Source organism: Magnolia sinica, chromosome 17 (assembly GCF_029962835.1).
Source record: "Magnolia sinica isolate HGM2019 chromosome 17, MsV1, whole genome shotgun sequence".
Classification (NCBI taxonomy): domain Eukaryota; kingdom Viridiplantae; phylum Streptophyta; class Magnoliopsida; order Magnoliales; family Magnoliaceae; genus Magnolia; species Magnolia sinica.
In genome coordinates, this window is record NC_080589.1 from 65,791,867 (window position 1) to 65,819,165 (window position 27,299).

The 27,299-nt window shown below is 38.8% G+C and overlaps 2 protein-coding genes across 2 annotated transcripts in view; one reads left to right on the forward strand and one right to left on the reverse strand.

Annotated features, from left to right (window-relative positions):
* The window catches only part of LOC131230214 (puromycin-sensitive aminopeptidase), a 34,973-nt gene extending 24,310 nt beyond the window's left edge, over positions 1–10,663 (reverse strand). The window contains exons 1-6 of the mRNA XM_058226032.1: positions 10,582–10,663; positions 7,727–7,807; positions 4,788–4,829; positions 3,957–4,097; positions 2,862–2,937; positions 1,389–1,465 (exon numbers count right to left, since the gene is read on the reverse strand). Coding sequence (XP_058082015.1) covers positions 1,389–1,465; positions 2,862–2,937; positions 3,957–4,097; positions 4,788–4,829; positions 7,727–7,807; positions 10,582–10,659 — 495 coding nt within the window. The 5' untranslated portion in view covers positions 10,660–10,663. The remainder of the gene's footprint in view (positions 1–1,388; positions 1,466–2,861; positions 2,938–3,956; positions 4,098–4,787; positions 4,830–7,726; positions 7,808–10,581) is intronic.
* Positions 10,664–18,813: 8,150 nt separating this feature from the next.
* On the forward strand, positions 18,814–27,046 carry LOC131231481 (uncharacterized). Its single transcript, XM_058227687.1, has 3 exons — positions 18,814–19,209; positions 24,129–24,257; positions 26,712–27,046. Exons 1-3 carry the CDS (start codon positions 18,889–18,891, stop codon positions 26,889–26,891), a joined length of 630 nt encoding a protein of 209 aa, XP_058083670.1. The 5' UTR covers positions 18,814–18,888; the 3' UTR covers positions 26,892–27,046.
* Positions 27,047–27,299: the final 253 nt, after the last annotated feature.

A 27,299-nucleotide genomic window follows, 5' to 3' on the forward strand; every position in this document is an offset into this window, starting at 1 on the left:
TTTGCTCATTCTCAGTCAACTTCACATGGTATGCCCAATTCAAGGGGAGCAAGATAGGATGGTTTTGAGGTTTGAAACCTCGGGGTGGTTTACAGTTTCTTTTTACGCTTTGGTTCAACCTCCCTCGCTTGGGGGTTGCGCTCCGACAACTTGGCATTAGTGGTGTGGGGGGCCCTCAAAAAGCGGCGGCCTTTGGGTAGCTCATTGGTAGAAAAAGGATCCTAACTATCGATAATCTAAGAAAGCATGGAATGGTGATTCCGAATACATGCTCTTTATGCAAGGCTTGCAAGGAGGCGGCAGACCATCTTTTCATCCACTACTCTTTTACTCGGGGGGTCTGGGAAACTATCCTATCCTCCTTTAAGATGCAATGGTGTACGCCCGCCTCGGTGGATAGTTTATTGGAGTTGGGGCATAGGGTCTGCTTTTCGAAGAAATCTTGAGCTAAGTAGCATTTGGCATTATTAGCAGCCTTTTGGTATATGTGGGCAAAGAGGAATGGGAGATGCTTTACCAATTCCAAATGGAATGTTGATTTTGTCCTTCAGAGGTTGAAGTTCTTTGTTGCCAAATGGACTTCTTGTAATTCACGTTTGAAAGATTTACTAGTTAGGGTTGTGAGTTTCTTGACACCATCTTATCACCTTCTTAATAAAATCCCTTCATCTTTCAAAAAAAAAAAAAAATGAGATAGAATTAATGGATAGTCCACATCAACTGATTAGCTATGCAACTAGGAGCATTAAATCTATAGTACCACAGAAGCACTGGGCCATTTCTCTTTTTCTATGATATTATGTTTCCTTTTTTTTCTTTATTATGTTGAAATCTTTTCTCAAAATCTTATCTTGCCCTAACCTCCCACCCCATGGTCGCCCTCTCTCAATTTCTATCATTTGATCTTTTTTCTTGTTTTCCAATTTTTATTTTTTGTCATTTACATACCATGAGATTTTCTCCAATATATCCGAGAACCCCCAAAATTTGATACTATGTTGATCGTCGGTGGGTAATGTGATGGAAGGAAAGGATAACAAGTGATAAGCAATTATTTAACTTCTCAAGCATTACATTGATGGATGTTTAAAGTTATGAAAATATTATGATGTGTTTTACTAACTTATAGGAGAAAATGCCCATGTGCAAATTTATAGCAGATATGCATGGCCGCTTGCTTTCCTGTATCGAAAAGCTTTGGCTTTCAACAACTAGCGGCGATTGTACCTATGAAGCACCATGTATTCATGCCCAAAATGTCTAGAATGTCTACTAAAAAAAAAAAATAACCAAAATTGAGTGAACCAATGAATCAAGAAAGGTGAGAGAGAAGGATATGGTAAATATCCATATAAAAGATAATGCTATAGTAAAAAAAAAAAAAAAACCTTGAGTTCGGTGCCATTAACTTTAATTGATACTAGCTTCATATCTCGCCCATCCAAGGTTAATGGAGAAGAAACCCCTGTGACACATAAATAAATTAAGTAACAACCGGTCAGAAGTATACCACAAGGAGTTCGAACTAGCTCTAAAATTGTGAACATATAATATATTTATGAAAGAAACTGTTTTCAACCATGAAAAGTTGATCCAATAGAGCATTACAATAGAAGGCGGAATGCATCCTACCCCCGGATGGATTACTGGATTGCGTCCTACCCCTGCCCGGACGGTAATTAGTCCGGCAGGGCTCTATGGGGTCCACCGTGATGTAAGCATTTTATCCATACTGTTCATTGTTTTTCTCATATCATTTTAATATATGATCCAAAAAATGAGGCAGGTCCAAGGCCTAACTGGACCACAAAGTGGGGATTGAACGTCCACCATTAAAAACTTCTTGGGAGCTGAAGACATCTCGAATCAAGCTGATATTTGTGTTTTCACTTAATCCACGTCTACTTGACCTTATGAATAGGTTGGATGGTAAAAAAAATCACAGTGGCCCTTAGAAAGGTTTCAACGGTGGGTGTCATTAATTTATCACTGCAGCTTCCTTTGGTGTGGTCCACTAGAGCTATGGACCTGCCTCATTTTTAGGATCATACCTTAAAATGATCTGAGAAAAGCGATGATGAATGGCGCAGATAAAACACTTACATCAAGGTGGGCCCCACAAAGCCCTGCCCAGATGGATTACCGTCCAGGCGGGGCTAGGACACAATCCGCGTCCATTACAATAGCCCATAATTTCCTTTAGGGGCTGGTCGAAATCAGAAAGTATCTGAGGAAAGGAAAACGTCACATCACAGGAAAGTTGTGAAAAGGGAAAAGGTTTCCTGTTCTTTAGATCTGAGAGTAAAAAGGGAAATGACCCTTTTGTAAGGAAATCAATTTCCTCAGTCCTCGTCTTTCACAAACGAGGGAAACCACCACATATGAGGTAGCTGATTTCCTTTCCTCAATTCTTGATTTTCACCAATCCAAACAGCTTAGATGATTTATTTATTTTTTGAAGGATACAGCTTAGATGATTTTAGGATAGGGGTATAAATATAAATGGATCAGGTTGGCTCGGGCTTGGACCATGGACCTAGCCAGCTTTGGCATGGGCTCAGGCTGAGTGGACTAGGTTAGGCATCAGAAGAGATTTGAGGCCCAATGGCTAGTGGGAGCAAGCATGGATAGGAGTTGCCAAGTCCTAGCAGGATGGCCTGAACCTGCCCAACTTATTAAACATGGCCTGGGATCAGCCAGCAGGTCAGGTCGTACCCTGGCCTAATACTTGGGTAGCCAGCTGAACCAGGCACAGTCCTAGCCCTTCAGTCATAGACCTGGTCTGGCAAGCGTTGACACAGCATCGCCCACCTGTATACTTACCTTCATACAACATTAACATGCTAACCGATGCTTAATACCTTCAACTCTGGGGAAAACCGTTATCGTCGAACAGACAATCGTCTGGTCCTCGCCCAACGAAAATTTCAAATCCACCTAAGTAATTCAAAGAAATATATCAGAACGAAGCCAATCCCAAATATCAAATCTGCAAGAGGACGAAAGATTATGCATGGAAGATGCAGAACTGAATGAAGAGGTTTGAAGCTGTGAATGTATTGGGTTCGAAGCTTTAGTGTTCCCATACTTGTGTCTCTACGAGTGGGTTGAACCAGGCCAGATTGGGCTTGAGAATCAACTCACATGTCGGACCTGGTCATCTCATTTCTGTTAACGGTTCAAGTTCCAGCCTGGATTCTGGGCCTTTATGCTAAACAGGTCGGATTAGGGCTGACCGTGACCCAAACCATTGCCAACCTTTATTGGAGCATCCATGACCCGAACTTTAACAGTTACAAATTTGTATAACCATTAAAACGAATATAACAAATTTGTACATGGAATTATTTCCACATGCAACTCATTAATTACAATCAACCTATGTAATACACTACTAGATAGAACTTGATTGTAATCAACTTATCTAATAGTCTGTAACATTGCGCCTGTGGGAGTGTTGTGCTCTCATTGCCGCTCCCAACCCCAGCTAAAGCAGGGTGGCATCAGGTCAGCATCTGGTGTTAAATCTTATGTCATAACTTCCCTCATGAATCCAAACAATATGACATTCCAATCTCAAGATAGGGCATTCCTTGTAAGCGATAAGCTGCATTAGAACCCAGGTGCAAAGACAAATGGGTAAGGGTTGACTAGGGTGTCCCCCAGAAGCGACACGCTGGATGACCTATGGTCTAACTGAAGTTATGGACTTTGATAGAGTGGAAGGGCAGAACAGGATTCATGTAAGAAGCGACGTGCCGGATGACCTATGGTCTAACTGAAGTTATTGCCCTTGATGGGGTGGAAGGGTGGAACAGGATTCATGTAACCAAACCCAATTAATTGGCATATGGCTTGGAGGATGATGATCATGAATTATTTCACATGCTCTCAGACAGAAATAACATGGGCATGAAAAAGAAATAGAAAAGCTAATAAGAACTCTTTTTTTATACCGTATCAAAGAAATAATCAGGCTTCTTGTAGTCCTTCAGAAAGATCTCCTTTGGGGCATCCATCTTCGACTCTTCAGCCTGAGTTGGGAGTGGTTGTGTTGCGACCGAACAAATTAGCCTCCTGTTGGCTTGCTTGATTGTCTGAAACAAAGTTGTGACATTCATACAGTCATCATAATTTTTGTTATTGCAGGATGGAAAAACTGAATTACCTAATTAACTGCAGGAAATCATCAGATGAAAAGATGAACACACTGTCTTCATCTCCGCTCAGAAGTAGGATAAGCTAGGGTGTGAGGATTAGTTGTTGGCATATGAGACTAAAAGATTAAAATTAAACTCATTAAGCTTCATAAAAGGTTCATAGGCTCATCTATGGAGACCCCATTCATGCATGCAACAGCAAGAATGGCCAGACATGGTCAGAATTTTTTGGAAAGATGGTTCCACCCTTTTAATGTATAGAGATACATGATGAACATTGATTGGATGGTTTTAATAGTCCAATCCTAATTGATTGCAAAGGACTTGGAACCTTTCTCCTAAAATGTAATTTTAATTAATCCAACCAAACAATAAATCTAGAAAATCATGAATTTGACAAGAAAAACACCAAATAATGACTTTGCTAATTAATGAACTTCTAATTTCTTGAAGATACCAATCAATGAAATTTCAATTTAATGAATTTACTAATTTCATGCCTCCAAATAGGCCCTAAAGCAATAACTACTCTTGAAAAGCATAGTAGAAAAATATATCTAATTATTAAAATCAATAATTCCAACAAAAAATTACTAAAGAAAAAAGAACTTGGGTTGATGTGCTTACAAAAGAAGGATGTGGAAACCGAGAGCTTCGATGAAAGGTGACCTGCATAAAATTGATAGTAAGAACCAGATTTCTTCCATTTTAAACATCAAAGTAGCATGCTAAAGGAATGTGTGGAATACATTCAAGCCATTAGTTGAATAAACTGGCAATAAAAACACTTTGAAATTATTTGCATTTTATTAATCAAATTGTTTCACAGGAGCAATTATAGGATCTACAGACCAGAAGCCTTCAACAAGATACTTGGGTTTTCAGTTCTGACAAACGCATCTATGGTTCAGCAATCCAGCCCATTGTTTGGTGTCTAACTTGCATCCCATTGGGGATGGACCATTTCTCAAAAGTCCCATTGTCACAGTGATCAATGTCTCAATGGTATTGACCGAAATAGCAGCTGATATGATTGTTATTGCACATGAGAGATACGAATTCTCAAATTTCTGATATATCAAAAAAATCCCAATATTGCCGATACATGCCAACATATCACGATATTTGCAATATTTCACAAATATTGTGTGATATTTCACAATATATCACCGATGTTTGGGTGATATTTCGACTGAAACTAGCATAAATCAGCAAAAATCAGAAGTATAAAATACTATTACTGTTTTTTGCCCAAATCTTTTTCGTGATTCTCTCTGCAGCTGTGTTTACAACTCTACTTGAGTTGTATCGCATCAAAACGCAAACTTGGTGGAGAAATCGCAATACGAGAGGTGGTTTCAAAGCATATTTTTGTTACTTGTATAGTTGTATGACAGTGCATTGGTTGTTCCCTAATCAATGGAAAACTTAAGTGCATAGAGTTTTTTTTTTTAGATGTTTTGAGTTCTAAGTATGTGGTCATGTGTCTATTAATATATACTAAAGTGACAATGAAAAATTCCACCATTTCCCCAATGTTTCCCTCAAAGTGCAATACATGTGATATTTCCTTATGTTTATATATATCCCAAGGGTGTGACACATACTGCAGTACTGATAAATAAAACATTGGTCCTGAATAGGACTAGGCTAACCTTTCAATTTGTGGCCTACAAATAGACGGTTAAGAAGAGAAATATAGCATAGGTCGCACCAAAGTGAGAGCAAAAACTTTCCAGATTGGAGGCCAAGAACTCTCAATCTGGATGATGTTTGGCACATGGTCCATCCACCTGGATGCAGAAGATTAATGGTCTGGATTACTGAACCACAGACCCACTTGTTAAAATTACAAGCCCTGGTTTACTTTGGAAAGACTCGGGTCAAGGATCCTATAATTCCTCTTTTCAAATTATAGAAGAAAAGCCCTTATAAGAGAAGCATGAGATGGTCAATTGCTAACAAGCCATCCGAAAGCAATAACCCTAGGAGGAGCCTAATGTTGATGGTGATGAGTATGATTGTAATTATATATGTGCACAAAAAATCCTAAGAATGATACAAATAAGAATAATCATTTCTCATCATCATCATCATGTAAGCCTTATCCTCTAGGCATGATACAAATAAGAATAATCATTTCTCATCAATCATCATCATCATCATCATCATCAAAGCCTTAATCACAACTAATTGGGGTCGGCTACATGAATCATTTTCCTCCATTCCACTCTATCAAGGGCCATAACTTTGGTTGAACCATAGGCATCAAGTGTTTTCTTGCTACCTCTACCCATGTCCTTTTGGGCCTTCCTCTTTCCCTGTTAGAACCTCCAACTTGAACCAACTCACTCCTAACCGGTGTGATTCTTCGTCTTTGTTGCACATGGCCAAACCATCTAAATCTGTTTCTCTCATACCATTGCCTACTGGTGCTACTCCTAAGTTCCCTCAAATGCATTCATTTCTAACTCTATCTCTCCCCGTCTTGGCACTCATCCATCTCAACATCCTCGTTTCAGTTGTGCTCATCCTATGATATTGTTCTTTAACTGCCCAACATTCTGTCCCATAAAGCATGGTTGGTCTTATAGCTATCCTATAAAATCTCCCATTTAGTATGATTGGTATGTGGCAATCAAATAAAACTCCGGCAGCACATCTCCATTTCATCCACCAACTCTAATTATATGATCAACATCCTTCTCAATTTCTCCACTCTCAGGAATTATCAACCCAAGGAATTGAACAAGGTCATTTTGGGGAACTTCCTGGACAGCAATCACAATTGATTCCTTGTTGCCACTCCCATTGTTATTAAAATTGTTTTCCATATCATCTGTTTTAGTCTTACTTCTTTAAAACCTCTAGATTCTAAAGCATCCTTCCATAGTTCTGGTTTTGCATTTACTCCTTTCCTCATCTCATCAATCAAAATTATGTCATCTGCGAATGAGGAATGCAAGAATAACCATTCCTATGTTCAAAATTTTCCCAAAAATAAATAGTGATGGTTATTAAACCTCCAAGTAGTTCTATACACTGAGTTGAGTCCAAGACTGGACAATTGTCCATGTCCACAAGTTGACTCAACACAATTTTCAAAAAGTGTTATGCCCACGTTTCATAGGTTATTAAAACTTGAAGGTTAAAAAATTACTTATAATAAACTTTTACGTGTGGCCTAATTTTGGAGAAAAACTATTTAAGACACACCTTTGTCTTTAAAATAAAAATAAAAATCATGCGAAACAGTCCATGTTGTTTTATTCACCTATAGTCTATTAATGAACATTGCGTGGTTTTGAAAATCGGTTTCAACAGGTGTATCAGACCACCCGTAAAACACTATGACACAGACCAAAACAGCCCATATCAGAAACACATGCATATCAGCCACAACTGATATGTATATGAATACAATACAGCTGTATCGTATCAGACATTTGGAACGATGTTCACAAGAGCACTGTCAGCCTAATTACTTCTGGCTGACGTAAAGATCAAATAAAAATTGATCCAGGAAGCAATCGAACCAGATAGCATGGAAAAGCTAAGCCACTAACCTCCCTGGTAGAGCTAAGGTGATTTCTATAGAAACTTTTTGCTGGATACTGCAAAGAACTACCACCACATGTAGCCTGGATCTGCAAAGGGATGAACCAAGAGCCTTCAGCAATGTGCACATACGAGAATCATACTTCAGAATTCCACAAAAGGTACAACCAATCAAACAAAAGAACCAAGTAAATCCAAATATGAAATCAAGGCCATTGATTGGAACAGTTAAACACACACACAAACACACACACACAAAATGGAGAAGATGTAACCTTTGGATAACATTCGACGGAATTTGGGAAACTAGATGCTGGAAGTTGGAATGGAAACATGCAATTGGGTTGCATCTCAATTAAATTTGAACAGCAATATAAGCTGAGTCTATCAAGTCAACCAGTAAAAAGCCTCTTTGCACTTGGGGCAATGACACAGCTAGTGAGGTTATAACCGAGGCACGTCTGTTCATAATCAATGCAACGACTAGAAATTCTGCCATAAATTTTCAGTTGCTTAAAACCCACACAGAGTAACATCACGGAAATAATGTGGGTCTTGTGGCGATATGTAAATAAATATCCACACAACAATCCAACTAAAGACCCATAAATGATCAATAAGGTTCTGCCCATGGTTTGAAGACTCAGATGGTTCAATATGACTCATCCAGCCGATTCAGCCCTACTCAACTCAGGGCTAAATGAGTTGATCCGAGTCGTTCTGCCATTCCTCAAAACCAACAAAGAAACAGTGTACTCGTACATTAAATCCAACTGAAAACAAACACCCAACATTGAAAAACATCATCCACCACATCATATTGGTTTCTATGCATATCGTTATCACCATAGGATATTTGAATATTTTTTACACATTTCAACTGCTATGCCTACCCTTTAAGCTAACCAACCGTTGCATAAAAGTTTTGCCAAATAGCCAATATGAACAACAGCACACTATCTAAAACATGCAATTAAGGAAGAGAAATCAAGAGACTTTTAACAGGAAACATCCATGCACAGAAATGTCATCTCACCATAATATCATGAATCTGAAAATAATCACAACCTTTCAAAAAATGAAAAGAAAAATGCATATATGGAGGTAATCATCTCAGATTTCATCATAATTGACTCAAACAGCCATATATGAAATTCTAAAAAAACAACAAATAAATTGATTTTTGATAGAAGGTGTTATGTGATGCATGGAAGAGCCAACCAGTGCTTTCTGTTCAACCCAGATATTGTCCAGGTGAGACGAACTTTTCGGTGAATAGGCATTCATTAGGTGGGCAAGATTATTTATTGGCCGTGCTGCAAAGCTCTCATCAATCAGACAATAGTAAGTGTATGAGCGATGAGTTGCATGTGGGCAATTTACTCCATGATTAGCATTCAATGTGAATAAATCCACTTATCATATGGCAAAGATTTTCTGATGGGCAAGATTTCCGTAGCATAAACCATTCATGATGCAGCCACTAGATGAATGGCCTAAAATCCAGATCACCAAATGGCAGTGACCAGCTTGTGCTGCCCCCCCCCCCCCCCCCCCAAAAAAAAAAGCATTCTTCTTGGTTGAACATTGCCAACTTGGGCATCTGCACCAGCCAAAAGGACTCCCCACATGTGGCACACAGCTGCAGGCCCTGGACAGTTCATTAGGAGATATTCGCCTCTTATGTTCTACAGCCAAAAATCAGGTCACTCCACTCATAAGGTTGGCATAGCTGGTTAAGAAAAGAAAACTTGGTGGTCCACATTTTTGGGCCATATGTATACGTGTGCCCCACCAGCTGAGCAGTGTGACCTATTTTTGGGCCAAGACAGTTACAAGGTGCGGCCTAGCCACACATGTGGGGCAAGTACAGATGCATGCTTGAGTCTGCTTCACCATTCACTTTCTTACATGGATAACCATATAAATAGATTACATAAGCGCCAAGAACACCCATCTACAATAATTCCAGTACAAAGACGAAAGGCTGAAGTTTCAACACAAACAACCTAAGAAAAAAGCATAAATGAAATTACATCAAAAGAAAAAACTAAACAGGTCTTCGATAATCACCAGAGCGGATGGCACAACAAAGTTTTAAGGAAGACGATATGAATGGCCAGAAGAACTAGAATAAGGCAGAACCATCATAGATGGCAGGGTTACACATCAATCAGGACCACCCATCTAGTGGGCCCAATCATAGCAGGAACTTTATTCAAAAATTGCACCTATCAGACAATCACAACCCTGTTTTCCTCCATTTTCAGCGCTTATAGTATACCATTAACCAGTTTAGTTATTTCCCGTTGAATTGAAGGCCACTGATTAGAGTGTTACACTCATCCAATCTACAGGTATCTTCAAATATTTCCCATTAATTTTTAGGTCCCACTAGACGGAAGGTCCTGATTGATCATCGATCTCCACGTGCATTGTGGACAGATTGCTCTATGATAGTCAGGTCCTTCCAGGTATACCATTTCATCTCCCAAGTTTTAACAGAAGGTATTTCCTCATGGACTGAGCTTCATCACAAATTACCCAAAATCGAAAATCCGAAAAAATGAAATTTTCATCACAAAAGAAGAAATGGGTTTTAACAGAAGGTATTTCCAGATTGCTCTATGATAGTCAGGTCCTTCCAGGTATACCATTTCATCTCCCAAGTTTTAACAGAAGGTATTTCCTCATGGACTGAGCTTCATCACAAATTACCCAAAATCGAAAATCCGAAAAAATGAAATTTTCATCACAAAAGAAGAAATGGGTTTTCAATAATCAAAGGAATACAAAACACCAAATCCAAAAATCAAAACATGGAATTTCATCAAAAAACAAGACATGGGTATTGGATAATCACATGAACGGATGATATTAAGCCCAAGAACCCCATCTTTGCTGGGCCCAAACCTCTGTACGGCAGAATCAACCGAGCCATGAAGCTGGAAAGGGGAAAAAAAATCAAATATTCGATAAAAATACAACAACACCAATCGAAATAAAATATACCCAGATCACAGAATCCCACAAAATGGTAGAAAAATGGCCCAAAATTCAAATATCAGAGGGAAACAGAGAGACCCATGTAAGCAAAATGGCATTGAAACGCCGGTTTAATATAAGGTGTGGATAATACAGAGATACGGACCAAAAAAATCAAAAAATATATTAAAAAAAATATGGTTTTTTTAATCCAATGAATCTAACATCAATGAAGATTTTGAAAGATTGAGATTAATATGAGAAGAAAAAAAATTGGATTTTTCGTACCTTCTGATCAGTTGAATGAGAAAAAACGAAGGAAGATTCCAACCAAAAATAAAAAATAAAGAAAAAGCGATTTATATATTGCGGTAAAAAGGGGTTATCGAGGAGTTAACAACTTATACGATACTCGGGCTGCGCATGACGCTTGATACGCAGGCGCTCAGAAAATCTACATTTGGAAGATATATACTCAATTTAAACCGACAAATTTCTGGAAGATACTGTCAATAAGTCAATGTATAAAAATATGGTTTTTCAAAAAAATCCTTACCTCTGATTTATGGACACTTGTTTGTGGAAATAGGACCATAGGATTTTTCCATTTTTGACCGTCAAAACAATATCCACCGATCTGATAGTAAGATGATCGCATAAGTTTAATTCTTGATTAATGGTACATCTGATCTGGGAAACGTAATTTTAACAGTTTAAATTGAATTAAATATTTCCCAGTCTGCAATTACTAAGTAATTTATAAGTGCCTGCGTATCATCCGTCAAGCTGCCAGAGTATCAAAGTTTTTTCTCTTGCGAGTAGGGCTATCTCGGGTCGGGCCTAGGGTTGGAATCGCCCTCGATTTTGAACTGCTTCGGGCCCGAACTTCGAGCCTAGCGTGCATAAAAATATGGTTTTCAGGCCCGAGCCTGGCCCATTGACACCGCTGCTTTGCGAGTCATGGGCGCGGTTTGGGTGGATCCTTAACAGCGGGGCCCACTTTGAAGTATGTTCCTTACATCCACACCGTCCATCCATTTTTAAATATCATTTAGTTATTTCTTCCAGAAAATGAAGCAGATCCAAATCCCATGTGGACCATACCACGGGAAACAGTAGTGATTGAATCCCTACCATTAAAAAACTTCATGCGGGCCACAGGAATGTTTATGTACAGTCCAACCTTTTGATAACGTCATAGAGATATGGATGAAGAGACTACACAAATATCAGATTGATCAAAAACGTTTGTGGCCCACAAAAAAATTGTAATGGTCGATTACCACTGCTTCATGTATTGTGGTCCACCTGAGATTTGGATATGCTTCATTTTTGGAAGCATGCTCTTCAGTGAGTTTTCAAAACGGATGGACGGCGTGGATATAAGTAACATACATTGCAGTGGGCCCACTGTCAGGGATCCCACCCACCTGGTGGATCCGAAGCCACGCGCGCGAGTTACAGTGCTCCTACTTGCATCGCGGCACGTGTACAGCCCAGTCGAACGATCCGGACTGTCCATGGGGTATTGGCATGTTTCGCAGACACCATGCAAAAATCACACCAATCAGATGATTCTGTGCGTCTGATTTGAACGGTCCGGATTATTTACGTAAAAAATAAGTCCAATCAGCCATTCAAGCCGTCTATTTGTTTGGAATCATCATGGATCGCTTATGGTTACATGGGATCAGTTATAACAGACAATCTTAACCATCCAATCTAGAGGGATGGCGTAGATAAAAGGGTGAAGTACAGATGGATTGGATAATCCGATCACTGAGTTTTTGCATTGCAGCCGTGAAATTTGTGCAGGGAACGATGCACATCTCATGACAATCTTTTTCTCTTCGAACCCTGGGTTTAGAATACATAAGCCCTTGATTTTTTTACCTCTTTGCAGTGATTCACATGAAAATTTGTCATTTGTGCCACCTAAAGGATGATTGGGTGTTACGAGGAGAAGTGGGCTTGGAAAAAATGATTTGATATAATGAACCTGGTAAATGTCATGGAAAATCAACGGCCATGTTGGTCACATTAAAAGTGGATCTAGACCATCCATCACATTGGTCCCCACTTCTTATTGCCCATGCCTGTCTTAGATTGTAAATTGTCCATAAATGTCCATTGTCTATTAACTTATGTTAGATTTTACATTTTATACTTAATACTTATATGGTTATTTTATATTAGCACTTTTCTAAATCACCTTATATTTTTCAATAAGATGATTATTCCTCTTTCAATGTAAATGAACTAAGGTGGGTCCCTAGTCATGCCTCAGTGGTAGACTCCGTCAGTTCCAACACTCAGGTCATGGGTTCAAGTGCCTGTGTGGTGTGTTTAGTTGTCCAATCAATATCTACAGAAATAGTCATGCATTGATACACTACCTATAGAAAATACTGATTGCGGATTGAATTTACACTACCTATAGAAAATACTGATTGCGGATTGAATTTACACTACCTATAGAAAATACTACTATAACTCCTGGGAACAAATGGTGGTATAACCTTATCTAAGCCTGTACAGTCCCCTTGACTTCGCCCATAACACTATCTACTTGGCCTGAATTAGCTTGAGGCCTCAGTTAAGCTGCACATTTTCATATTTGAGAGTTGACATGTGTACCCATGATAATAGCATCGTCGAGTATCATGCGAGGGGTGGCAAGTCAATTACATTTGGAATTTTAAGGTAAGAAAAAAGTAGTAGAAATCTAAATTTTGATGTCCTTAATTTCCTCTAAAATTTTAACAATATTCTTAATCAAAGATGAACTAGTCAAGTGTTGAGATTAAGTAAATCCTCTTTAGTGAAAATTAAATTCATGCTTTTGGCGACGCGCTCAATTATAAATATCAATTTTTTTTTTTCTTGCCATGCATACTCCAAACATAAGCCTTTAATCGCTGTAATTCAAAAAATCAAAACACACACACACACACACATACATATATACACAACTTTATTCTTAACCTTCATTTAAATTACCAATCTTATGCGTGGCACACAGGTTTTAGAATTCCCTATAATATAAAAACAACTATGCACTTAAATTATATAGCATATTCACTGATGATATCTAAAAATAGCTAAATTATCAATTGCATCACTAAAATTACATAAGCATAATGATTCAGGTTGTCCAAACATTAGTCGTGTAAATTAACGGTTAAAAAACACTGGTTAGCTGCTCAGTTGTGATCTTATGCTTGCAGCTCACTTGGGGCTTAGAATTTCATTATTTTTTACCAGTGTATATATTGCAATGGGCTTATTACAATCACTATGTCAAACATTGCATACATGCACTAATTATGGATATTAAGGTTAACTTAGTAATTAAATTCAAACTCATGTAAATATACTCTATAATTTAAATACATAGTTATTTCTATATGACGAGATATTTTAAAACCAATGTGCCATATATAGCCAATTTGGTGATTAATTTCTTGGAAGTAATTTAAATTGTATATCAATTTCATGACATCTCGTGATTTTTATTTTTAATTTTTTCATCGTTGCACTTTTTGATAAGTTATTGATTGTTTAAGCAAAATGAGCTTATACGAGGAAGAGCCCTTACCCACACAAGTCGTTTAATTAACGAGCTCATAGTTGACTAAATAGATGGTTGATTAGTTGGTCGATCAACCAAGCACCGCTCTATCTTGATGTCAAGAGCCAACAGTGATGACGATTTGAACCAAACTCACATTGACTGTGACACTCTTGCGCGACAGTGCATATATCTCGCGTGGCAAGAAATAACGCCACTAAGTCTCAAATTGGCCCTTGAGCATAGGTTGGCTTAAAGTGGGCCATGCCCGGAAGCCTAAAGGACCATCCTAGTCCAATGACAACCCTACTCATAATCATAATTTAATTCACCAATAGGGTTGCAAATTGGGTTAGGTTAACCCAAACTCGACTACCCCAACCCGAATATGGTTGGGTTGGTTCGGGTTGGAAAATGTCAGTCTTAGTTGAATTTGGGTATAGTTAAATTGGGTTGGAAATACATATATTTGGATCGACTCGAGATTTGGTTAGGTATAGAGGACTTCAAGTCAAGTTCAGGCCAAGCACCTTGGATTATAATCCAAGTCGAGTTGGGTTATGGTTTTCATTGGTGTAATGTCACTATAGTAAAAATCGTGCAAAATAGATAGTTGTGAATTTTGAATATGTATTGGATACTTTGTTCTCGGACCAAGCTTTGATGGTCGTTCTACATTATATCTCGATGAATGAACAATGGTTGATAAATCATCCACCGAATGATTGTGTATAGTACAAAGACATGAGCATCGGTTGAGCCGTGAGCACAGGATCATGAAGAAATAACTCGTCAATATATATTTTAACCATCAATTTACATTGTCATTGTTTGGTCGATTTGATTAATGTAAATTTGGTGACGTAACTGATAATTTAATTGTTTCTTAGTATCATCACCATGCCACCTGTGTTGTGAATTACTAAGTTAGAGTCCATTTGGATGCTGCCAAATAAGATTTTATTCTTATAATAATAGATAAGTTTGGTTTAATCAAGATTGACTCAAGTGCACTTAATGACTTTAGCTTAATAAGTAAAAACATATATAAAATACTTGAGGCATACGTAGCCAATCTTACATAACCTACCGTCTAAACACCCTCTAGTGACACCTATGTGCAACTCTCTTATCTTTAAAATATATAAAAATGGCCGGTGATCAAAATCTCAACAAAATGTATAGATTTCATTAAAGAGTCATTTGAATGGGATAAAATGAAGGTGAATAAACGGATTTGAAAGTAAATGGGGCTGTAATGAATTCCTACATGTGAGAGAGGATTTGAAAGTAAAATAAATGAAATGTTTTTTCGAGCCCATTTGATGGTTGCATGAGTAAACAAATGTGTCACTACACACATGTCTACATACATATGATACACTGATGATACTCCGAAACAATCCAAGAACCGGCTACATCATTAAAATCATATTAATGGAATGATCCAAGCTGGCCAAAGGTTGGTCATCTAAATAAATGTTTAATAAACATTATAGAGTTGCTTGTTTATAGTGTTTGCGTTGGTGGTCCATCTGAGGTCTGAAATTTCCTTATTTTTGTTGTTAAAGTATATATCTCAACAGGTTTATGACGATAATTATGTAAAATACCACATATGTACACTACTTTAGAACATCAAGGTTGATTTGGAATATCATATATGTTATCATGATATGTTTAAAAAATCAAATGCGTTTAAATTTATTCAATTTACTTCTAGCTGAACATAATGTTTCGTTTTCAAATGCATTTCATTTACTCATATCCAAATATAATTGAGTAAGTTATTTACTTCTCATTTCATTTATCATTTGCCTTGGTTTAGAAGCTCCGAAAAGAATCATGCAATGGATCATTAGTTTAATGATACCTTAGTGCCATGTGCGACTATTTCATCTTAAAAATAGACAATAGTGGCCCATAATTCAAAGTTTCAACAAAAGTGAAAGACTTTAAAACCTTAGGTGTATTTTAAAAAATACTCTAATTTCAACAAAGGTAAGAGATTTTAAAACATGTCATGGATTACATATCATGGATTATGTAGCCAGTTACTCGGTAGGATGGAGGTGGATTGCGTACTGAGTAAATGTTGTGGTGCCACCGTTATTAATGTACTTGTTCCAGTTAGTCCATCCAATTTACTATATAATTTTAGGCATTTAGTTAAAAAAATGAACATATTAAAAGCTTAATTGAATTATATAATTTTAGGCATTCAGTTTTAAAAAATGAATATATTAAAAGCTTAATTGAATCACAACACGATAAATAATATGAATTGAAAGTCCATTGTTGAAAAATTATTGCAGGGCATCAAAAGTTTTAGATGGTATTCGTGCTTTATTTTATCCGTGTTATGATCTTATGAGCAGGTTGGATGACTAACAGACATCACTGTGGGCCTTAAGAAGGTTTCAACGGTGAAAATCAATAATCCAACTGTTTCCTATGGTACGGTGCACCTGAGCTCCGGACATGCTTAAATTTTGAACCCAACACCTAAGACGATCTGAAAAAATGGATGGAGGGTGTGGATAAACCACTTTAATTCATGGTGGGCCCAAGAGAGTTTACTCAGCACTGAGCAACCGAGTATGCAATCCGATTTCGGAGTAAAGTCCGTGAGGCCCACCATCATGTTTTCATCTTATCCATGTCGTCAATTCCCATTGCGGTGTGGTCCACTAGAGCTTTGGATATGTTTCAATTTGGTCGCATGGACAAAAATGATATGGAAAAATAAATGAACGGCGTGGATAAGATACACATCTCATGCGGCACCACATGGATTAGCCGACGGAGTAACGGACACGGATTTCCTGCACAAGGCTTTCGCAAGAAATTCATGCGCTGGATGCAAGGTCAGGTCCACCGGAAGCGAATTGACTGGTGTACCCCACACCAGCTATATATGTGGTGTATTAACGTCATCAAGTTATGTGGGTCCCATCATGAGGGATATCCAAACCATCCATCCATTTGGCGAGCTCGTAGTAATGTTTGATTAGAAATATAAGACATATATAAAGATCAAGTGGACCACACTGCAAAAGGCGGTGGAGGATTGAACATCTACCATTGAAACCCTTTTGGGGTCACGAAAGTTTCGGATCAACATGATTATTTTTTTTTACTTTTCATCCATGTATTTGTGACCTTATTAACAGACTGGATGGAAAATAAAAGTTATGGTGGGCCCTACGAGAATTTTTTATGGTGAAAATCATTATCCGAGCTGCTATTTTTGGTGTGGCCCATTTGAGCTCTGGATATGATTCATTTTTTGCCTAATACATTAAAATGATCTAAAAAAATGGATGAACGGTTTGGATATAATAAATACATTATTTTGGGGCCCACGTAACTTTGATCTCCTTCGAACCGTTCGTACAACTCAGAGCTCGAGGAGTGTCGGCGCTTGTCTTCACACGACAGGTATCTACACCAGCTCTATGGTTGGTGTGTGGCACAACAGCCAATTCACTTATGAGTCCACTGTGATGTTTATGAGAAATCAAATCTATCCATCTATTTCAAGATATGAGACCAAAAATTAAAAGGATGCAAAACTCAAGTATGCCATGCAAGATGAAAACAGTTGGGAAAGGATTTCCTACGGTTAAAACCTTCTTAGTCTCTGTCTCGATGTTTATATGCCATCTAAAGTGTTTATAAGGTTATTTTTAGTGGGATAAAGTGAAAACATAAAAAACTAAGGCTAATACAAAACTTTTGTGGCCATATAAATATTTCATCAGTTGTCACTAAATCTCCAATGTTTCCTCAGCCCATTTGAATTTTGGATCCACCTTATTTCCGGTCACACGTCCTAAAATGAGATCCAAAAACGAATGAATAGACTGAATTTCCCACAAAAAGCGTAGTGGGCCCACACAGAATCCATGCACTGAAACATCCCGCTAAAGACTATCGCAGGAAATCCGCATCCCGGAGTAACTCATGGAGTAACTCATCAGGACGCGGATTGCATCCTACCCCGCCCGGACAGTAATCGGTCCGGGCAGGGCTCTGTGGGGCTCACATAAATGTAAGTGTTTTAACCACGCCGTTCATCGCTTTTATTATACCATTTTAAGTTTGATCATAAAAATGCGGCAGGTCCAGGGCTACAGTCGACCACACCAAAGGAAGCTGCAGTGATAATGATACCCACCGTTGATGCCTTTCTAATGGCCACCGTGATGTTTTTTTACCATCCAACCTACTAATAAGTTCATATGACGTGGATGAAGTGAAAACATAAATATAATCTTGATCCGAAACTTCTCCAGCTCCCAACAACTTTTTAATGGTGGAAGTTCAATCCCCACTTTGTGGTTCATGGGAGCTGTGGACCTGCTCAGTTTTGGGGTAATATCTTAAAATGATATGAGAAAAGAGACTAACAGCGTGGATAAAACACTTACATCACGTTGGGCCCCACGGAGCCCTACCGTCCGGGCGGGGGTAGGACGCAATCCGCGTCCAACTCATCATGCTATCCACGCTGCCAAACGACCCTCGATCGTTTGAATTGCATGTCAGGCACTGGCTACATATTTCAATTTCCCGAATTCCTCTCTCTAATTTCATTCTGCCACCCTAGTCATGAAAAGTAAGAAGAAGAACAGTACTCTCGTTATATTTTTCCTCCTTTCGATCTTCATTTCCTCTCAAGATGGCACATTTATCCGATCGGCAGAGGGAAAGAGGCGGGCACACATCCCTGACGATCTTGACGACGTGATCGACGACGAAGAGGACGAGGCGTGGAAGGAATGGGGGAAGACATCGAAGTCGAAGGATTTTGACCCACCTCCCGATCTCTCGGAAATGGATCCGGCAAAGATCCAGGCCGAGATGATGAAGTGGAACACTGGGCCATCCATCGGGTTCGTCAAGCTCAAATTGGGCGTTCGTCGGTCGCCGGTAATTTTCTAGGCATTTTATCTGGTCTTGGAGTATGTTTTATGCATTGGAATAGTCGGTGTCATGTGGCTTTCTGGTTTTCACTGGAAATATATATTGAGAAATGATTCTATGCAGTCTACTTCTTAAGTTAGGACAGTTGGGCAATCCAATTGATCAATCTGAACTGTCCATGAGGTCCAGTACGCACTCCATTCACCACTTTGCTAAAATGACACTGATATGATGATTCTAACCATCCAATCAATAGCCTGTAAAATGGACGGCTGAGATCTTTTATCTAGAAATATGTTGAATTGGTAGGTGATAACTTCAGTTAGGCCATAAATCACTTTTCTACTATCTCCATTCATACATTCACCGTCCTTTTGGGGCTTCCCCTTGCCCTTTCAGAGCCTTCAACTTGTACCAACTCACTCCTAACCAATGCAATTCTTGGTCTTTATTGCACATGACCAAACCATCTAAGTCTACTTTCCCTCATCATGTCTCCTATTGGTGCTACTCCTAATTTTCCTTGAACGCGTTCATTTCTATTTCTATATGCTTCACCGCCTTACTCATCTATCTCAACATCGTCATTTTAGTTACACTCATCCTATGGACATTTTATCACTAAACTACCTAGCTTTTGTACCCTAGAGCATTGCTGGTCTTACAGCCCTCATATAAAATTTCCCTTTTAATTTGAGTGGTAGATAATGATTATATGAAACCCCGGAGGCACATCTCAATTTCTTCTGCCCTGCTTGAATTCTATGGACAATATCCTTTTCAATCTCTCCACTCTAATAAATTATCAATCCAAGATATCAGTAGTGGTCATTTTAGGAAACTTCTCGGTCAACAATCTTGACTAATTCCTTGTTCCTATTCCTATTGTTACTAAAATTACACTCCATATACTTTGTTTTAGTCTTACTAATTTTCAATCCTTTAAATTCTAAAGCACCTCTCCATAGATGTAGCTTTTTGTTTACGTGCTCCCTCACCTGCAAACACACACACCATGGTATCTCTTCTTGCAAAATGCCTTGTTAACTCATCCATACCCAATGCGAAAAGGTACGAGCTCAATGGTGATCCCTAGTGCAAGCCTATATTAATTGGGAACTTACTCATCTCTCTACTAGTGGTCCATATATTTGTTATTGCTCCCTCATGCATATCTTTAATCATGTCAATATATCTCATTGTCCTTGATTGGTACCCTCTAGTCAACGCTCTTAATGGATCTAACATGATCTAGGTCCCTATTCTTCCTCTCTCTCATTTTTGTAAGTTCGAAGACATCTTTCTTACCTTCTCATGTCTCCAATCTATTGTAAAGATCATCATAAGGCTTAAGTTTAGTCGCACATGCACTTACTACTTTCGTAGCAATCATTTTAGCATTTTTATATTGTTCAAAATTTTATTCTTTCTAAAATTGCGTGGATTGTCTACCACGACACGTGTGGAAGCTTGTCGGAGCTTAGAATCACGGTTAAGTTAGAGAGAGAGAGAGAGAGAGAGAGAGAGAGAGAGAGCTTAGAATCACAGTTAAGTTAGAGAGAGAGAGAGGAGTGAATAGGACTACTTAAAATTTCTTTGCATAATTTAATACAATTTTCTAATTACAACTAATAAGACAAATTAACAGTAAGGCTTTCAAGCCAAAGTGGGTCCAATCACATAGAGTACAAATGATATACCAATCAAGCAGCTAGTTTATAAAAGATAGTGATGTTGTGTGTACTTACAGGTTAAGCGTCTAGCATATAACCCAATTCAAGCATTCATATGATTTAACCAATCAAACACACAAGCATGGATAAAATTGTGCTCAAATGACAATCACAAACGCAATCATGTATAGGGTTCGGTTTCCCTACTCCACTATCGGCGGACGCACTCTCCTCAAGTGTACCAGTATTCACTATCTTAGGAGTTTTCAATAAGTTCACTTCTAACCTTTACAACTCTACAAAAGGACGTAGCGCATGTACACTCTCATGTCAAAGGAACACGTTTCCACCCGTGTCAGTGGCTCCCGCAAGAGACTTTAGTTGCCACTAGCGGTCCTAATCTAAGGCCCTACGTTTTGCTCCCGCCGGAGGCTCTCACGGAAACTAACACGTACGCATCCATGTTCGGTGATTGTGATCCTAATCCAAGGCCCTATGTATACTCCTGCTGGAGGCTCCATATGGAGACTAAAATGTACACATTCGTGTCCAGTGAATTCGACCCGACATAAGAGCCTGGGTCCAACACAAGAACCTATTCGAGTTTGGGTCACAAACTCTTACACTTAATTCTACACAAGGAAAGAGCGTATGGACTCTAAATTGACGATCTTATTTGTTGGACTGAGTCACATTGATGCGGCTTGCTTGGGTTGCATGATCGATGCTCTCTCATGTTTCAATCAACTCCCACTGTGCTCCCCCGATTGATGACGTCGATGCTTCAAAAAACTCTAAATCAAACTATCCATATTGTGGGACCCACTATAGATAGGTTGTAACCTGACTGATTGGACGATTCTAGCTACTGATCAGTGGACATTGCTTGTTCCTCTTGCTTTAATGAATATCATTTTGTCTTTAAAAACTTAAGGCCCATGTATACCATTAGGGCTGTACACGAGTCGAGCTAGCTCGAAAGCCCGCTCGACTCGGCTCGATTTAGCTCGGATTGACTCCGCTTGAAGGGCCGACTTGGGGCGAGTCAAGCTCTGTTTTGAAAACTCAAGTTGAAATCGAGCCGAGTTCAAGCATGGTGCAGATCAACTCGACTCGCTCGAAGCTCGACTCGGCTCAAGTATTTTATATATATATATATATATATATATATATAAACTTTAAAAAATAAACCAAAACCCTACCCTATGCTGACCCTACCCTTTCCCTCTCTTTCCCTTACCCAACCCACCAGTCGCCATCCAGCGCCCGCCCGAGCTGGGCTCTTTGCCCCCCCGTCTCAGCCCACTCGGCGACTACTCTCAGCTCGCGCCCAACCTGACTCATCTCAGCCCACTCGGTGACTCAAGTGCAGATTTGGGTCGGACTGAGCGTTGGGTTGACATATGAACAAGCTCGATTCGACTCGAACCACTAGCCAACTCGAGATTGACTCGAAAGCTTTGGCAAAGGAGCCAAGCTTCAATGTTGAGCTCGAGTATAGCACGGACGAGTCAAGTCGAGCTTGGCCCTGCTCGACTCAACTCGGCTCGATGTACAGCCCTATATACCATGCCTACAATTTTTATGTGTCTACCAAACCATCACTTTTTTTGGAAGAAACTTAAAATGGCCAAATTAGCCATATGTAGGGATGGAAATATAACACTTACCCATTGAACAGATAGATTGTCCAATCTAGGTGATTTTGGGCCATAGCTGACCCATATTGGGGCTTACGAGATGATTGCTTTGGAGCACCACTGTTGTGCTAGATTGTGATTTGTCCTTGCAAGATTAGGGAACAACTTAACAGTAGTATGGCGTCTGTTCTTTTTTAGTTCTATGAGGCTTTCTGTCTTTTTATCTTCTTCCTTAAATGTTTTTTTTTTCTTTTTGTCATCTTATCATAAAATTATTGTTGTTGTGGAAAACAATATAATTCATATGCAAATCTTGGTTTTTCTTATTGTAGATTTTATGGGCAATGATTCAATTAATTGCAGAAATGAAATTGGTTAATTTTCAGACTATATACTGTTTGTTTTAGCACTTTGTCACTTTCTGGTTTTGTAGAAAATTTTGAAAAATGTAAAGAGTTTACTTCAGGTTCCTGACTAGTTTATGCATATAGAGGCATGGTTTAAAACCTTTGTGCCAGATTAGTGATGCGCATGGATATCATATCATTAAGGACCAAAGTCCAATATGTGTAGTGCAGCCTACATGTAATGCAGTTTTAGGGTTCATGCGCTTCCTTAAAAGGTTGGTGTGGATTTCTTCTCACCTATGACAAATTTATGTGAATTCAGACACCATCTAGGAGATTCTTTTGGCATGCATTTTACACACTTATATGAAGGAGTAATGATCAAGTGGGCTAAGTGAATAGAAACCTTCCTGTGCACATAGTTGTCAGATTGGGAGTCATTGGCATTCATATCACCTATCTGGACTGTCCATTACAACCAGTCCACTCCTCACTGCTTTGTTAAAAATGGCAGCAATTGGATGCCTTCTAAACACCTGTTACTGGACCTACCATCTTGGAATGATCTTGCCATCCATTTTTTCATGCCACGACTGGGTCGTTTGGATCATTCAATCAGTATCATTTTATCTTGGCAGCCGATGAAGAGTGTTCTCGACCTGTTCGACTGTCGGGACAGGTGATGTGGATGCCAACTAGTCCAGATGCAACTATGTGCATGGGATGGTTCCCATGCACTTAGCCCACCATATCATCTCTCTATATAATTCCTATCCATCTTGGATGACATTTTATCCCATGCAAAAGGGACTAGTTTTTATACCATGTGAGGCCCTATTGGGGCCTCTGACTCCAACAGAACTGGCGCCTCGTGGATTGGTCTGATAGAGCTTATCCTGTTCAATGCACTTGCTTTATTAATTAAAAGGACAACTTGGCTAATGTCATAAGTTTGGCAGATAAGTAGGGAAAATTAAAGAACCGAAGGGGACTCTCTTTGTATCCTTTATCCACATTAGTATAATAATGAGAGAGATTTGGTGGGAAGGATCGCAGTAATGTTTTTCTGATACTTGAAACTCACATGAATAAACCTTTCAAAAAAAAAAAAAAAAACAACTTACAATAATAAGCTTGGTTAACCATTTAACTGCTATGCTCGATCAGCTTATGCGGGGTCTAGTTGTATTACAAAGAAGAGATTTAGCTTTGTTAGACATGTAAATATTTCACTAGCAATATAAATCTCTCTTAAATAATTTCAGGATGTTGTGTCAGAGATTGCAATGAAATGGACTAAGGTTCTCAAGACTGGAGCTATAGCGGCTAAGTTCATGGCTGTTGATACAAACACAATCATGTTCAACATGGAGAAGGGACAAGACACTGAAGAGGTATGCTTCAATTACGAATGTTCATACTCAAAACATGTTTAGTTCTATGCCTTTCTTGTGATGTTCTTTGTATCTAGAATTCTGAGAGGGAGGGAGGAGGGATGAGAGGGAGTTTTGTCCCATGCATTCCTCAAATTGCAGTTCAAAGTGGCAATCCATGGAAAAAGTAAAAGCGATTTTGTTTTTCCTTGTTTGATTTGCAAAGGTAATCATGGATTTCTAATGGCAATACACTTTTCCATTTCTATAATCCAAGGTGATCCTTGTGAGATGAAGTAGATATTTCCACTTGCAAATCAAGCGTCACACTTAAAATGGAATCACTTGGAACCCATTCTTCGATAGTACCTTAGGAAATAATGATCACAATTTCCTTTGTTTTTCCATGGACTGCTGCTTATCAAACAGGCTCTTAACGTCCAACTTAGAGTAGCATAATTGCAATTTGCTGAGCCCAGTCCCTCAATCCGAATGCGAAGAGGGGTAATTGCAATTTGGCTACTTCCACTTTGTTTGGATAATTATTCCAATTCAATTTGATACTACATCCAAAAATGTGCTTGTTATCCAATGGTTTCTGTGTTTACTTTCATTTCCACATTCTCCAGAATTCGTTAGTGATTTTGGAGAGCTTGGTTGGTTGTTTAAAAACTCAATCGAGTACTAGAAGAGGCTCCTTGAATCGACTTAGAGTCTATCAAGACTCTGGTTGGGTTTTTTTTTTTTAAAAAAAGTTTTCTGTACTCACCAAAAAAAAGAAAAACTCAAGAAAATTGATCAGGTTGACTTAGACATAGCTTTAACCAGTTTGAGTTGAGTTTTGATGGGCCTCTGGTTTGGTAATATCAGACCGTTGATCTGATGGCCCACAGTGGATGGACTATGCCCCAAAATTCTCCTCAATGGAACAATCCTAACACTTGAATGATGGCGTTAAGTAGACAGTTAAGAAAAGAAAACTGCAATGGTCCACATTTAACTGAGGAAATGCCATTGTAGAATCTCAAATCTGAGAGATTTTATGCAGCATGGTCCATCCACAGTGGGGCTTTGTCAGATCAATGGCCTGGATCACTGAACCATGGGATCCTACAAGCAGAAAACGTGTGATTCAAAGCCTATCCTGGAGTTACTGATTATGTGGTTTTCTCTAATCTCAATACTGGGCATTACCCAATGGTGGATTTCCAATATCCCAACATTTGTACATCACAGAGCAAACAGACAAAGTCTACGATTTTGAGCTACTTTTACTTTTCATGTACATAATCCTGTCTGGAGATTATAATCAAATGGAAAAGATTTCCTCAAATCTTTGATGACCGATTTTCTGTTGCTTCTATGCTCTGATACTCACGAGTCGCGACACAAATTCACAGTTCCAACATCTCCAATTGCTTATGGCTATCTTTGATTACATCCGAAACACAGTTCTGAAGCACTGAAACTTAAGACTTGTCATGTTGCTGTTGTTGGGGCCTTCCCAGATTCACTAAAGAAAACTTTTCTTTGTAAAGGGAAGGTTGCGATGATGATAAAGGAAAATGCTATTATGACACCTAAACTGTTGACTGAATGGCCATGAGGCCCTCTTGATCATGACCGTTCATAGTGGAAACCCTGTAATCCCCACAATGGTTTGCTAATCCAGTTCTTTAAACTCATATTGAGATAATTTTAAATTACAAATTATATTTATTTTCTAAAATCCATTTTCAACCCTTCAAATCAAGGGTGTGGTTAGTGTTTTCCAAATGAGAGGGCTATTTTACCTTGGGAAAGTTGATGATCCAACTGTTACATGGTGGATCGGAGTCTAGAAAAGGAGTTTATCGACCTCATTGCAAGATACAAGAGAATACACGAGGAAACAAGAGACATAATGAACCCAGGTTACAGTCAGGAAGACCACTCTTCTATTGCGATCACCAGTTTCATGCCATTCCCCTTCATTTAGGTGATGTCTGATGGTCCCGATCTTTTGATTTTTCACGAACATATCCAGTGATCAGGACTATTTTTCTTTTGGGGCTCCACATGGATGCATGCAATCATTATACGATTATATCCGTCGATTGTTGTGAATTTGGCCCGTTGAATGCGGACCGTTGCACAAATTTCTTTCACAGGCTTCACTCAATTTTCCAGTTGAAGGGCACATGGGATCCTAGCATGGTCCAGTCACTTTGATTTTGTGGGTCCTGACACATCTACATGACGGGCCATCAGATAAACAGTCCTGATCACAGCGCAGCATGAAACTCCTCGAAGCATGCACGCTGGAGTAGCATTCTCTTTGTACAGATTGAAGAAAGATATTGTTGACGGAATCGTATTTTTGAATTTGGTTTGCCATGAACTGTTTCAATCCTTGGATTCCATGAAACCATGTTTACGCTTCACAGAATACATGAAACTAACCTTTTATTGTCACTCTTTGATCCTTTTTTCTAGTTGAAAGACTTCATCTTTAGCCAGCCAGAGTCATATGAAATCAAGATAGGTGATTATGTGTCACGAAGGCCTGGGGATCCTCCTCTTGAGGAAGTCATTGATACGCTCCATCAGCAGGAAAATGAAGCTGAGGGCCTTGATTCCATGAAAGAGCCAGAGCATCCAAAGGATGAGTTCTAGAGTTCTGATTTTATTTTATTTTTTTGTTTTCTCGGTGTAAATCGTCTTACAGTACACACGTGATCGTGTATTTATTATTCTCTGGTTGTTTCTGTATGAAGATTTGATTTATTATTCTCTGGTTGTTTCTGTGTGAAGATTTGATTTTCTCTTCAGCTTCTGTTTTCACAAAAATGGACAGCTGACTAAAAACAGATCAATGCAGTGGTTTTTTGGATTTTGAGCCATGCTATGGCGACTTGTGGGAGTTAAATCTGGAATACTGGTCTGCTTTGGTACAAATGTGAAGGATTCAGGCCACTCATCGAACTAGCCCCATGGTGTTTTCAGTATGGACCCAAAATCAGGTAGCTGTAATCATCAGGTAGGCAACATATGCATGTTGAATCCAATTCTTCCATGAATAAT